The sequence below is a fragment of the Pavona decussata genome, unplaced genomic scaffold, assembly GCF_977016875.1.
Source record: "Pavona decussata unplaced genomic scaffold, jaPavDecu1.1 SCAFFOLD_124, whole genome shotgun sequence".
Lineage (NCBI taxonomy): Eukaryota > Metazoa > Cnidaria > Anthozoa > Scleractinia > Agariciidae > Pavona > Pavona decussata.
In genome coordinates, this window is record NW_028145538.1 from 766,283 (window position 1) to 781,612 (window position 15,330).

A 15,330-nucleotide genomic window follows, 5' to 3' on the forward strand; every position below is an offset into this window, starting at 1 on the left:
AGACAATACATTGATGCCCCTCTGGTCATTTCAGTGTCTCACATGTGTGGTTCTTTCTCTTCAAGTTTTGCGGTGACTCGAGATCATGGTGGGTGAACGTGTCCGTTAGTTTTGTAGTTTTCTAGGCCATATGCGTAAAGTAAGACACCGGTAAATGACTCATAATTCAATATTAGGATTTGTTTGAAAGGGTGGTCCATTCTAAAGCGCTTCTTTCTACTGGAAAGTCGGATTTTAGACGTGGAACAAACTCATAGCAAATGGACTGATCGAAGTTGTAACATAGTATTAAAATTTTAACCTTTTCCTTTTCGTTCTCAACAATGTCCAAATTCGAAAGAAGAAGAAAAAATCCTACTTTTTTGTTAGTTTTATTAAATCCCTAGAAACAAACAGCACCAAAGGAAAGTACTGCTCTGTAAGATTGTTTGTTTCATTCAGATTCACAAGTCTTGTTCACCTTGATAAACATAGCTTACCACAGGAAAATACTACTCTGTAACTTTCATCTGAATGGTTACACTGTATATTTCATTCACAAATGTCACGTTAGAACAGCCTTGTACAGCATATAAATAAACAACACCCAGCCAGAGTACTGCACTGCTAAGTAACTTTTATTTGGGCTAAAACTACAGAATGGATGGCCACTTTATTTACAAGAATACTCCTTAGCTGGCTTGGCAGTTCCTCATGCACTGGTGAACTGTTCAGTCAATCAAACATAATTATACCTTGACTCGCTCTGTGATCCTCTAAGTCAACTGACAAGCTGGGGAGCCGCCAATCCAATAACACGCTTACCTTGCATTGATCATTCTGTAAAGCATTATTAAAGTTGACTGACAAGCCACAGAGCAGCCAAGCCACCAAAACGTATACCTTGTTGGTTCTGTAAGCCACTAGATTGACTGAAGAGCTACCAAGCCATTAAAATAAATACCTTGTGTAAGCCACTAAGCCACCAAGTCGGCTGAAAAGCAGCTGAGTTACATATACACTTGGCACATTCTACAAAGCAATGAGTCAGCTGATGAGTAGCTGAGTTAAGTTAATAGACTAGGGACCCACACATTATTCGGGATTTTTTTTTCAAATAATAGGGCCATTTTTTCATAAAAAAGGATAGTAAGCTGAAAATTGGAAATGACATTGAAAGTTCCTGTCACATGTAGTACTTACATGTTGGGTCAATTTAGATGTTGAGATTTTTTTCTTATAATATTTACTATCATGTGCACCTTTTGTAACAAAGTGTCCACTTTTGATGTCGTGAAAAAAATCCTAAACAGCTCATTTTTCAACAGGGTTTTCATAAATTCTGAAGTAGCTGGCTGCTTTTTGAAAGTAACCGATTCTCTATACAAAGAAATGCTAAACAGAATAGCTAGCTGAGATACAGTTTAGCAAAGGAGGCAGTGATTATTTTCTCTGGCAGCCAGCTACTTTTGACAATGGTCCCTGATTTAGCATGGTAGAAGATGTGTGCCTGCCATTGTGGTGGCGGGTTACATGTTTTGCACAGCAATTGTAAGCAAATTGTAGGTGTGATTTACACAAAAGAACTTCTATTGTAGGCTTGTTGCCCAACTAGTTTTACTGTCTAACTTGTCTACTGGGCTCATTAGTGACTAGTTGTGATGAAATTGTGCAGCCTTATGCCTCAGGGGTGATGAGGATGAGTGAGTGAGTGAGTGTGATGGAATAGGCCATTTGTGACTTGCTTTGAACCTCTTTTTGAAATCGAGGCTTTGTACATAGTTTTTATTTGGAAAATTAGTTTTCATTCATATGCAAACAAAACTAATTTTCACATAAAAGCTTTGCCCTTAGCCTCTCTTTCGTAGTGAGGTTCAAAGCAACTCAGAAATGGCCTATTGTACAATGTACTATTGCTTAGTTTGTAGAATGATGGATTAACTTTCTTGCAGCTTTTTGTTTGTTGGTGCTGTTTTGTTGAAGAAGAGTATTTTTATTGTTTTATTTTATACAACAGCCACCCAAGAAGGATACAAAGCAGTCTTCTTCAAAACCTAAGGACAAGCCGTCCAGTTCTGGCGGAAAAGCCAAGAAAAAGGTCTTGTATTTTTTAATGCCCCACAACTTTTTTTCCTGTGGCATGAGGTCTCAGCTAATTAGGTTATACTTCATATAAAACCCTAACTTGCTGTTTTTTTAAGGGCACCTTTCAGCTTTGCAACCATGATGTTCTTGGAACTATTGCTGTCAGTAATCTGTTTGAACCTTGTCTGTAATAATATGGTGTCTATAATAGCAAGCTGCCCTTGGGAAGGCCAGCTTGATTTTGTTTGAAAGATTTTATCAAAATTTCGGTCTCAGAAATCTTCATTGATTTTGCTTGGCTCAGGCTTGCAGAAAAATTGCTAGTCTTAATGCCTCAAGTTTACCATAATTATACCGCCTCTTTGACAGTTGAATAGCTGTCAGAATGGTACTTTGGCATTTTCTGATTAAGTTGGTGGCCATCAAAAAATTAAGAATTTATAGAGTCTCCTTATCATTCAAATGTTGAGATGAAAACAAAGAATGTGTAATGAAACTAACAGTTCACATTTATTTTGAAAACTGCAGAAGTGGTCCAAAGGAAAAGTCAGGGACAAGCTTAACAACTTGGTTCTCTTTGACAAAGCCACTTACGACAAGCTCTACAAGGAGGTCCCCAGTTACCGCCTCATCACTCCCTCTGTTGTGTCTGAAAGACTGAAGATCCGAGGCTCCCTGGCACGCCGTGGACTAGAGGAACTTCTCTCCAAGGGTCTCATTAAAGAGGTGTCAAAACACCACTCCCAGCTAATTTACACGAGGGCCACAAAAGGCAGTGAAGGGCAAGAACCTGCCCAGTAAAGTGAATAATGTGGAGTAAATAAATGATATTTGATATTGAAAATCTGCCTCATTTTTATGGGATGTTTTTTTGTTGTTTATCTCAGGGAACAAAGTGGGTTGGCTATTTTAAAAGACAAGAACTTCCAGTATACGTCTTTGACCAACATGCTGTTTGTCCAACCTTTGTCCCATCTTCTAAACTTGCATCTTGTAAATTCACAGTCAAGACAAACTTGAGTATTGATTACTCAACTAGCCTGTGAATACAACTGTATCCCTTTTCTACGAGCTGCAAGGTTCATTGACTCAAATGCTCATAGTAGCCAGAAATAAGAAGTGTAACATCCTTAGTAATCTATTTGCAAACATATCATACAGTAGTCTTTTTCAGGCCAGGCTACAAGTAGGGTTACTGTCAGATGGTCCTTTGTCCCTTGCATTATTTTGACTCCAAAAGTAAGGAAGGGGTGGTAAGCAAGTGACCTTGGACTGTCTGAGAATAAGGCTAAGCTTACAAGGTCTCTTGAGCCAAGGAAAGAGAAACATCAACAGAGAAAGATACTCGGGTGGGGGGGGGGGGGGGTGGGTGGGGTAGATTTACAACGCCCTTCTTTGTTAAGGACGGTGCCTACTAATGAAGTATTTTTGTTTGGTTTATGACTATGTAGGGAAGGGAGATCTTAGCAAGGGCTATTGAAATCCAAAAAGGAAATTGGGTGTAACCACATTTTTTAGAGATAATTAAGCAATAAAATTCTAAAAAGCAGTAAAATACAAAGCAATGTATAGCGTTTTTTTTTTTCAAATTTAAACTTTATTATCTCCGAAAAATTCATGGTTACCCCCGCTTCTCTTTTTGGATACCAAGAGCACTTGCTAAGTTCTGCTTACTCTACATAATTTAAAACCACGCAAAAATATCCCCGTGTGAGAAGGAACCACCCATACATAGGAAAACCGAGTATCTCGAAATGCGCAGAGCGTATGTGCCGTAACAAAAGTAGGCACTGTCCTTAAGGTACATCCTATGTAAAAAGGAACTTCAATAGAGTTAAGGTGACAACTTTTTATTGAAAAATCGTTTCTAATTGTGCCTTCAAAAACGATATTTTTTCTCTCCATATAATTTCATTATTACACAATGGTTATCTTGATGCTCAAATCAAGTGATGCTGGTGTTTAAGTTAACGCAAATTGTAGAGCTTGGGCTACCAGTACATTAATCTCGTACCCAGTTCTCCCACGGTCAGATTTCCACATTTCCAAACCTGCGGTGAGATCTGGGTACGAGATTACCTGTGCATTCACCTGCCCCAACTTTGCCTGGGAAACGTTCCTTCCATCCTGAATCTCCAAGGATGGAGAAGAGGTTGAGTGTCTATACTGAAGGGTTAAAATCATAAATAACTCGGATCCGATCTGTTTCTATGGCTTAAAATGTGACTGTCAGAGATGTGGCTATGAGAAATATTAACAAAGGCACGCAAAGCGTGCATGACCTATGTTGAAGTTTTTGAGCTTACCGGGGTTATTTTTAAAGCGCAATTTTATCCCAGGTGGATTATGAGCAATTACCGTGAAAAACACTTAGACTTACTCACCAGTCGAGAAACGACGAAGGAAAGGACCATGACTTGTAGAAAGTCTAACAGACAAGCACTTAGTGTTTAGACTTGTTCTTTCACAAAGTCTTGCTTGTCTTTCAATACAAAAATGCTCTAAATCGAAATCTTTTTGAAGGGTAATTGCTGTCATCAATAGCATTGAAAAGTAGTGAAATGAGAGAAGTGCTACGTAAATTGCAGATGGAATTTTAGGTTGGTTTACATCGCATCGCTTAGAATTACCCTCGTGAGCAATCGTCAGAGATTACATGGGAACATTCATAGGAGTGTCACACAAAATACGTTTTATTATTCCAGTGGTTAATATACCTATCTTGGAAGAGTAGTGATCGTACTAAGATCCTGGACACTCTTGACAACGAACGGCAATCACATAATCTGTCTTTCCAATATTGTTTCCACCACGTTTACCGATTGCAAGCAAGTATTCTCAGTCCGCCCATCAATGTACCGTTGAACTTATCCATTGCGCCAGTCACGTGGACACAACAAATTCAATACGCCATTTTCGAGGTTGCTTTGAATCTCATTATGAAAGCGAGGCTACGTGCAAAATTTTTAATACGAAAATCAGTTCTCATTCATATGCAAACAAAACTAATTTTCATTTGAAGAGCTTTTGCACTTAGCTTCACTTTCATAATGAGGTCCACAGCAACTCGGAAATGGCCTATTTTTTGTCTCAACACTAAGTTTCCACGTTAATATGAGTTGCCGGCAATTTTCCTCCATAGTCCATGTTTTATAAAAAAAACGTGTGACCGAACAAAGTGTTCAGTGCACCCTTCTTGGTCCTTCATGGTTATAAAATCCACGTGCTAGTTACAAGTACACACCAAATTTCTTTTAGGTTTGTTGATCAAAAGTGGAGTAAATTTGATTACGTTTTATGCAGAAAACGACACTGAACTTTCTGTCTCCAGACACAACGATCAACAATGTTTCAGGAGCACCACATTAAAGTTTGTCACGGAACACCATTTCGAACCAATTTTCCTCATAATCCAGACCTTGGTACGTGCACCATTACGCCGAGTTATTTAAAGTTCACGTGCCAGTCATAGGGCTGAGCGCCAAGATCAATTCCAACAAATGTACGAGCAAAGGTCACACTTCCCTAATTAACTTTGACCTTCGTCGACCTTCAACTTAATCAATCATCGTTAGAAACACGCTGTTCATTGGTTGTCAAAAAGTACCCTCCCGGCGTAAACTACCTCAATCTGATTGGTGCCACATAGCGTTAGACACAAACATACATACCAACGCAAAACCAAATGCCGACTAGGACCAATACTGAGGTCAAAACGAATGGTAGGACAAAATAAACACGAAGTCAAGTTTCTTAAAGGGACTAAATATAACTTTATTGTTTTTGTTGTAGGTTGAATTTGCAAAATTTTAAAAAATATTAACAAGAGTATCCTAAACAGAATTGCCACAACAACTTACGTAGTGTAGCATGAGAGTAGTTTTCTATAACCCATGAAACTGACAGTGGACAATGTCAAACTACTGACACTATTCGTTTACCCTTGAATTTTATCAATGATTGTTTCATTTTGTTTTATGGGTTGTGTTCAACCACTTGACTCTCTTTCAGAAAAATTGAAGAACAGCTCCCCCCTAAACCTGTCGGTAAACGGTCGGTTGACAAGCGGTCAAAAGATTTGCAGGGGAAGCTGTTTTTCAATAATTATTTTGCATACATATTTTAGAATACATTTAATTTATCAGAAAGTACATTTGTTGAATGTCCCCCCCCCCCCAAAAAAAAGGAAATTATTTGGTAAATTGGTCGGTATTTGAATTTAATCTACTGTCAGCAAGTGTACAAGATTATATTTCAGTATTTTATCACTATCATCACAAACTGTAGCAATGTTTCTTTTCTCTGTACTGAAAAAAAAAAATTATAATAATAATAAAAGACAGATCATAGAGGTATATACAACCTGCTATTTTGAGACCACTAACAAAACCTTCAGCTTGGAGGAGTTCAAGATTTCTAATAAGCACCTGAGTGCGTTTCCCGTTATTTAGTAAACCCCTTCAGGCAGCTGGACATACCGAAGAGTAAACAGCCCAAGGATGAAAGATTGTTCAACCGTGAAACTTCGAGGGCATAATTCTCTTTAGTCAAGGAAGAGCTTACACGTGCGCAATTTGCAGTTTACTCAACTAGTCTTGTCCAAGTATTGTAACGATCTAGTAAGCGACGAAACAAGAAAAATAGGACGAGGAAGGAAGGAACAGACCCTTCTCCAAAATGATGGCCGAAAAATCAAATAAGTTAAAATTTGAAAACGTATACTAACACTAGAAAGAGCACTTTTACTTTAGTAATACTTTTACTTTAGCATATCAGGTGTAATATCAGCTGAGAAAATGTAAGTTGAAAAATGAAAAATTTACAGACGTTTGTATGACTGGGTGTATGACGTATACCCCCAGTCATACAAATGTCTGTAAATTTGTCAAATTTCATCTTACATTTCTTAAGCTGATATAACACCTAATACGCTGAAACTTTGCAAGGTTACTAAAGTAAAGGTGCTCTTTCCGGTGCTGGTAATAGTTTTTCATTCAGTTCAATTCTAACTCATTCAAATTTGTTGCCACCATTTTGAAGAAGGGTCTATTACTTTTCATTCTCTTTTTAAATTTGCATAATTTTACAGTCCCTTTCAGATGAGAGATCTGTGGAAGCAAGGAAAACTGCTTGAAAATTCTAACAAAAATAAATTTTGAGAAAATGTTGAGGAAACATAAGCAGTGCGGGTGCTCCACCTATGAATGTTTCTATTAAATTCTATAGAAAAATGGATGAAATAATTATTTTCTATTTCTTTCTTAAAAATAACAATCCATGAAACATTCACCACACATGCTTCCATAGAGTTAATGGAACCATTGTTCTTAACCAATCAAAGTACACGCTCACAAAAGTCTACTTATCCTATAAACACCCTGAGATCCATAAACCTTGCCAACCATTTATCAACACAATCTGTAGTGTTCTTCATGTGATTATAAAATCATGCCAACTCAAAAGTACTAAATGACAGCTGATTATTCAAGTGGTTGCCATCCATCAGGAAAAAAATTGGCTGACGTTTCACTGACCACAAACCAATTTTAGCCAATTTTAACCGCCAAATATCCACGACAAATCGTTTGGCAATAAAGCAATCAATGAAATAACAAAACTCAAAATCTTCGTAAATATTTTTGAGATGTCGTTACAGTTGCCAACAAGGCAGCTCTTTCGCAAACCTATAGTGGCAAGCCAAAGCTAAAAGTTCCTGACGTTTCACTGATTTCAAGGTAGAATTCAGAATTTTCCTGATCGAAGCAAAATTCCCTGGCATACAATACTAAAGTGATGACGTCAGAAAAACTTAACTTCCGAAATTATGGGATTTGTTGAGATGTTTTGAATGAGCATGATGAAAAATGCCTACTTGCCAAAAATCAGCATCTTAGTGAAATTTGGGGGTGAGATATTCGTACTGCTGACTTTTCCCTGACCATGGTAAACCATGGGTGTTTACCATTTACATGGAAAACCCGAGAAATTCCAGTTGGAAAATCAAATGGTATGCATCATTCCATTTGGAGTACTTCTGAAATTGTCGGCTTCTGGTCAAAGTGGTGCATTTTGTTTTAGTCCTTTTGGGATTTACAGCTGATGTTCATACATTTTGCATGTTATCCATCTTCTGTTAAGACAAGCTAAATCATTTCGTATTCATGCTGAAAATTTTCATCAGGGGTGGTTTGCATAAATGGTAAGCACCCCCAGTTATAGTTTATCTACCTTGGATAGCCTATGTCACTGTACAGTGACATATGCTGATCTAAATGAACTAGAACCAATTGCATGTCATGAACAATAACATTTATTATCAGCTTAAATTAGAGTGTTCCTAATATTAAATGAAAATAGTAAGAAGCCAGTGTTGGGTGAATAACAGTCGAGTTGTTTGTTTTTTGTTTCATGAAAAAAAATTCTCCAAATTTATACAAAAAGGTCACAAAAGTAATAAGAAAAGTATTGTCTGATAATGGTTTCTTTGCAAAATCTGCTGATAACAGTTTACATTCCCAGCTGTTCAATCATAAACGTTTCCTTGATCTCACTTTAATAAACACAGGCCTGACAGAAAGAAAGAAAAACTTTCCTTCTTTACTAACAACACAAAACAGTTTTCTTCAGTTTACAACAATTTTTTTGTATAAAATATTGTCATTCGGTTTTAAGTGTTTTTACCGAGGACACAAGGCAACCTGACACGAAACTGACCAATTTTTTTTCAAGTTGTAATCAGTTTTCATCCTTGCCATCTCTACTTACACACATTAAAAATTTCATTGCTCAATTCATTTTTTAACGAAAATGGACCTCAGTGTTTCAACCAATACAAATCTTTCGCTTGGATTTTTCAAGTGATGCTAAAAATAATGACACCATCCCTGCACTTCAGAGGGTATCAGGAAATTTTGACATGGACAATTAGTTAATGGTCTATAATTATGCTGTTCTTTGTACATTATCAGTGAAAAAGTTTCATTCCTTTGTTTTCAGCAGGACCTAAGAGATTAAATTTCCTTTTGAATGCTTTTAAATACATCATTTTCCTGCCATCTAAACAAGAAGCTCTGGTCTTCTCTTGCTAGTAACAACTTGGAATCAGCACAAATAATTTTTGTCTTACAGTTATTTAACGCATACTTAGTATTCCTAGACTCCTCCATCAGCATGTTCCAACAATGATTCTACTGTCAGACAAACTCGTAATGGACTTTTCTCCTCAAGAATGTCAGAGGGCGTACAAAGTTTATCCTACAAATAAAGCATTACTTCAATACAACTTATTTAACATTAAATAATATCATTTATAAACTACTTCTGTAATTCACTGGGAATAAAGCTTTAAGTGAAGAGTCTATGTATTTGTTTTTACATACCCTGTCAACACCAAGCTTTCTGCAAGCTTCGAGAAAATAATCCACATTTTTCTGACATTTTGGCATCGTTAATTTGGGCTGCAAGGTAAAACCCGATAACAATTAACACTCATACATGCACTTTACATGTATGTAAAAAAAAGTAAAAAGTAAGGTAAATTTATTCATATACGGTTATATTTAAAACTAGAAGCTTGTGGGGCTGTGTTAATCACAGCTGGCATGATCTTACCAGTTGTTTTAAGACCATAGAGTGTATAACGACAGGTTTGATAAAACAGCAAACGTACTGCCAACAGTCACCGATCAAGCTCAACAGGAAACCAACTGCACATATTACTTGGATATATTATACAAGCAGTGAACATTTGCATGTGCATGTTGACAAATAACTAATACTATGACAACTAATTAAGTAATACGTTACTAACAATATAAAACATGCATGCATGCCTGCATGCATAGTTCGTCACAGAGTGGTCCGATCGTGGCTCAAACCTGCAACCTTCTGGCACCAGTTGTTTAAAGAGTGGACAACTTTATCCAACGGATAAGTCACTATCCAGCACATAAAATGTATTGGTTGGAGTACATTTTATCCGCAGGATAGTGATTTATCCACTGGATAGAGTTATCCACTCTTTGAACAACAGGGGCCTGCTCATCAATGCGGTCTGGCATCTCATCCATTCACGCTATAGAAACTCAGGTTTCAGCCCCCGTACAATACATTGGATTTGACAGACTTCTTAACCCATAAAAAGGTGAACGCTTACCACTCCAGCTGATGGAATGTGAATACTGGGAATCATTCCTTTTCTGATGTGATTAATTAGGTGGCACAAAACCACACCGTCAGCAAGGGATGCTGGTAGATCATCTGGCAAAGTCACCTTAAGGCGACTCTCAATACCCTGTGTGAGGAACAACAGAACACGTTTTCTTACTTCTGTTTTTTTTTTTTTTTTTTAATTTGTAAAGCAAGAATTCAGGGGTTTCATTAAGTTTTGAAGTAGGGGGCACCTACAGGAGAGTAGGTGGGCAGAAAATTACACTTGAAGTGAATTTCTTTATGTTCAGTTTGAAAGTAGGCAGGTACTGACTCTTGTGTATCCTGGTACCGGTACCCGGGTCCCACCTTCTAATGAGAACCCTGAGAATTGACACTAAAAACAGCAAGAAATAATGTTTTCCTTTTAAGGCGGCTTCACACAACAAAGAAAACAATGTTTGCAAAGTTGTGTTCACCTGGCAAAATCAAGTTGGCATGTGCAAATACCAAAACAACAGTCAGTTTTTAAAAACTGTTCGCAGGAAGTGGTAACTACTATTTCTTGCTAACATTTGCTGCACCTTTTTGGTGGCAGAAACTCACATCTGATGGCTTACTGTTTGTCAGTTGGGTTACGTTACATTATAACAATTCAAATCTTGCTTCTTGCCTGAGCCATGAATTGGAATTCAAAGTTGTTTTGAGCATCTTTAATTTTCTGGTGTCACTAACGCAATGGCCAAAAACATGCCAAGACTAGAAACCCTCCATTTTTAATTGATACGACTTACACCTGTGCTTACGTTTTCTACATTTTTCACAAGTACACAACAGACCTCTCTGAGTCTTTCAAGTTGTTCAAATTCTTCCCTAGCACTGTCATACATCCGCTTGATTGTGAAATTTGGATTTGCTGTATCTTTGAAGGATGCTGGCACTAAAAAGTAAACAAAATAACATGTTCAGTTAAGAAAACGCTATCACACATGCTGAAGAATGCTGGTTTTTACAAGGCAAGGAGGTGTAACCAAACACTTCAACACACAGAAATACTCACACGAACGAACGTGTCCTGCTGGTTTTCTCGTCTGAATGTTCGAGAATACTAATTCCTGTGAACAAACACACAAACAAAACCACAAGATATAGTCAAGGTTGTAACGTTAACAGCGCCTTTCAATAAAATAACAATATTTAGCCAGGTTAGAACCAAGCTAACTCAAGTTTCATTAGGGTAGCTCTGAAGAGTCAAATTCAAAGTTGAAAATGTTGGTTTTTGTGGAGGGAGGAAAACCAGAGAAACCGGATAAAAAGCCAAAAACAGGGACAAGAACCAACAACCATGAACCATGAAGTTAACCAGGCCACATTGGTGGGAGGTGAGTGCTCTTTCCACTGTGCCACCCCTGCCCCCAAAAAGCATGCACATTATGGACTTCAAAAACCTGCCAAATGATTGCATTTTTTACTGCTCTTAACCATAATTATAAGGATGACAACCACTTGACTGTACACTTTTAATTTTTAAGCAACGTATCAAAAAGCATGTTTTTAGCTAGTTTTTAATTCTAATTCCTAATTTTTATTCCTTATTTGCTGTCTTTGTCTTTTCTATTTTTAAAATATTTGTAATTTTTAAAAGCATTATGTAATTTTTTTCTCAATCTACAGGGCCCAACTAAATGTCACTTTCATGATGTAGGCTTCCTGTATAAAGATTATTATTATTATTATTATTATTATTGTTATTATTATTATTATTATCATTACTATTATTATTATTATTATTATTATTATTATTATTATTATTATTATTATTGTTATTATTATAAAATACAGAAACAAATTAATTGGATCAAAATCCACTAATCACAGCATAATTACGAGCATAATCTTTTGACCTGTTTGACCTGCTAAGCTTCTTTGAATTTGATTTCTAAGATGTCTGATACAACAACAGCAGTGAAAACCATAACCATTTAGCCTGGTTTACATATGTTGGGAAAATCTCAGATGATTGGAGATTTTGCTACTTTGTCACCATCCCAGATTTACCTGAGTTATCTAAACACAAAATCACAGATATTGTCAATTATTAAAAACTGAATCATTGTATAATGCAATTCCAGGGATTTGATTGGCTTAGTGGCCATGGTATATGAGCCATTATACCATGCCCGAGAAATGGTGGCCATTAAGTTGACTTCTGGCTTTTCTTGCAAAGCGAAATCAGCAAGATTTAGCAATATTTCTTGATTGTTTTTAATAAAACAATTATTCCATTCACGCTTGTTGGATATGAGATGATTATAGCCAACTCTGCGCTACATGCCTCGTTGGTTATCTATCATCTCATATCCAACGCACGCTCGTGGAATAATTGTTAATTATCTGGGATGGTTGATAAATCCAGAAAATCGAGAGCGTTTCTATTTTCCTCACACGCCCTTGATTTCTACAATGGAAAGTGATCATGCCCGACATATTAAACATAAAAGTTGGCTGTCCGGGGGCATTAGCCACATATATCGGTACCAAGCTTCTCAAAACCTCAAAAATTCAAGATGGCAAACTTTTTCCTAGCGTCTTTATTTTTGTCATCGCTGATAGTTGCCGATACTTGAATCCAGTAATGATACCATCTCGGACAGTCAGGAAACACAGGCCTTTGGTTTTTAGCCTTCAAGTTCGGAGTTTTTACCCACCTCCCACTCCTCCTTGTCTTGTGAAGGTACACCAGGTTGAGATGACTCACTGCTGTCATAAGAAACAGCTGTACCACCTGTACCACCTGTACCAACAAATCGCTGCAAAAAAATGAACATTCCTGTTTAGTGATGAGAAAGAAAGGTAACTTTTAAGATTGGGGAGACTTTTGGCATATGCTAGGTCATTTCCTAGGTTCACGTGCAGCACACATCCTGCACACTGCTGAGATCAGAAATGTTGAAAGTCAATCATACATGCCAACTGTCCTGGATTATCTTGGAGTCTCCCAGATATAGAAAAATCTCCTTGCCTCTTGTACAGGTCACCAAATCTCTCAGCTAAAAGCATAGTAATGATTTTTCTGTACAGTAAACTAAGAATTTGACCCGTAATTGTCCTCAAATCATCTATTCCAAGTTCACTGCATTTTCTCAACAGTCATTTACAGAAACCAAAGGGGACAGGTTTATCTTGCAGGAAAGTTAGCAAGGGGTCAACTTTTCTTTTTTTTTTTTTGGGGGGGGGGGGGGGGCATGGGGGTGTGTGCATTGCTGAAAGTGTCCTGTGTGGAGATAAAGATGGCAGAGTTCAAGCTCAGGGGTCTAACTCTATCTCAGTGGTTAGGCTATCTGACCAGTCCAAGTTTTTCTTTGTCTCAAACTCATGACAAGGTCAACGCTAACATCTCCTCATATAGTGTCTGATCAGCTACGGAAATAATTTTTGATTATAAACCTAATTCTCTCAAAGAGAATCAGAGAAGATGTATAAATAAAAGAAGCAAGAATTTTGAAATGAATAACATACCTTTTTACCAGATCCATCCCTGGCAAGGCTAGAAGTATGCTACAAAAAAGGAATAATTTATTTTATGGCTGAAACGAAATAATGACTGGACTTTATATTTTTTGTACTCTTATTTAAGTAAGACAGGAATGTGCGATATAAAGTAATATCCATACATACATATACTAAGCAACATAAAATGACGTAAACACCCCATACACCATCCTGGAGTATTTATTTCAGCTTTTTGATGCCAAGACCACTTAATCAAGGGAGGGTAAGACTGCGTAAATAATTTTTATGTGATCTGATGGACGGTACCTTGAGTCTTTGTTCCTCGAATCTGAGTCTGGATAGTTGAGCTTCTCGTCTGCTTTGTTGCATAAGTGCTTCCCTTTTCCGGGCTCTTAGTTCTTCTTCCTGTACAGAAATATTTAACATACAGTAAAAATGCACCACTTGTAATTAAGGATAGAAGTGAAATTCATAATACATTTGAACTGTGGATGAAACAATTAAAATAATTAACCTTGATTACTTTATGTTATAGAACCAGAGTTATTAGTTCTAGCAATTTGGGTACCTTGTTGCCTGAGTGGTACATGTGTTATGAACATACATTGAGTGGTATGATAAATAATGAACCCTCTAAGGCAATTTTATTCAAAGTCAACAACCTTTTGCCAGTGGCAAAGGTGACAGTTCTTCAATTAATTAGAGAATTCTGGGGCAACATGCAAAAAAGCTATTCTCAATTATTTGAAGTAACTTTACCTGTCTACTCCAAGCTACATCTGGGGATTCCATTGGAGGGGAACTAAAAGTAAACAAAAAAAAAGATTAAGTTATAGAGTAGTTTTTCAATTGAGTGTCGTTAAACCAAAACTAATGCAATATTATTACTCTTGACTAACCAATCCAACGGATACAAACAACACAAATAATAGTAATAATAGTATTTAATGAGTGGCAACAGCACAGAGTGTTCCTTTTTTACTTTTCTCTTACCCTGGTTCTTTAGCTGAGCCAGACCGGTTTAATACTTTATAGTTTGGACGATTAGGAGGAACGGGAGGCTTTACTCTGTCTCTAGCACCAAATGATGAGGACAACTCTTTTCTGTAAACACAACATTTATATAAAAGTGAATATTTTGAACATGGGCCTGCTCAAGTTGCTTGTTTGATAGTGCGGTGTGAATCATTTTTCATTGTTCCCCAAAGTAACCAATATAAAAACACAAGGTTGTGTTACTTAGTAGTCTTCATTTTCCTCTTCTTTCTTTTCTTTCTCCGTTCTTTTCTTAATCTGTGCATGGGTGTCATTTCATGAAAATTGCTTTCATTAGCCACCTTCTAAAAATTTGCCAGCGCGGTTGCCTAAATGGTGTAATGGTCTTTACACCCGACTAGCATCCAGAGAGACATGGGTTTGATTTGCCCTGGGGACAACGTGTTTTTCTTTTCATGTGTGTACTACGGAAGAAAGTCTTTAATTCCCTTTGAACACAGCAATTAGAGTAAATTAATTTAAACCTCAGTGTGGAGTTTCCAGGTGCTCAAAGACTCAAACCTGTGAACAGTCGTTCTTTGACATTCGGCGTATTGATGATTTGGCCGG

At 37.1% G+C, this 15,330-nt stretch overlaps 2 protein-coding genes across 2 annotated transcripts in view; one reads left to right on the plus strand and one right to left on the minus strand.

Annotated features, from left to right (window-relative positions):
- The first annotated feature begins 13 nt into the window (after positions 1-13).
- Positions 14-2,908, plus strand: LOC146469346 (small ribosomal subunit protein eS25-like). Its single transcript, XM_085123415.1, has 3 exons — positions 14-88; positions 1,997-2,077; positions 2,593-2,908. Exons 1-3 carry the CDS (start codon positions 86-88, stop codon positions 2,863-2,865), a joined length of 357 nt encoding a protein of 118 aa, XP_084979541.1. The 5' UTR covers positions 14-85; the 3' UTR covers positions 2,866-2,908.
- Positions 2,909-8,356: 5,448 nt separating this feature from the next.
- Positions 8,357-15,330, minus strand: part of LOC146469347 (leucine-rich repeat and calponin homology domain-containing protein 1-like) — a 31,588-nt gene continuing 24,614 nt past the window's right edge. Inside the window, exons 11-20 of the mRNA XM_085123386.1 lie at positions 14,719-14,829; positions 14,485-14,527; positions 14,032-14,130; positions 13,732-13,770; positions 12,921-13,022; positions 11,273-11,327; positions 11,052-11,152; positions 10,220-10,357; positions 9,444-9,521; positions 8,357-9,318 (exon numbers count right to left, since the gene is read on the minus strand). Coding sequence (XP_084979512.1) covers positions 9,217-9,318; positions 9,444-9,521; positions 10,220-10,357; positions 11,052-11,152; positions 11,273-11,327; positions 12,921-13,022; positions 13,732-13,770; positions 14,032-14,130; positions 14,485-14,527; positions 14,719-14,829 — 868 coding nt within the window. The 3' untranslated portion in view covers positions 8,357-9,216. The remainder of the gene's footprint in view (positions 9,319-9,443; positions 9,522-10,219; positions 10,358-11,051; positions 11,153-11,272; positions 11,328-12,920; positions 13,023-13,731; positions 13,771-14,031; positions 14,131-14,484; positions 14,528-14,718; positions 14,830-15,330) is intronic.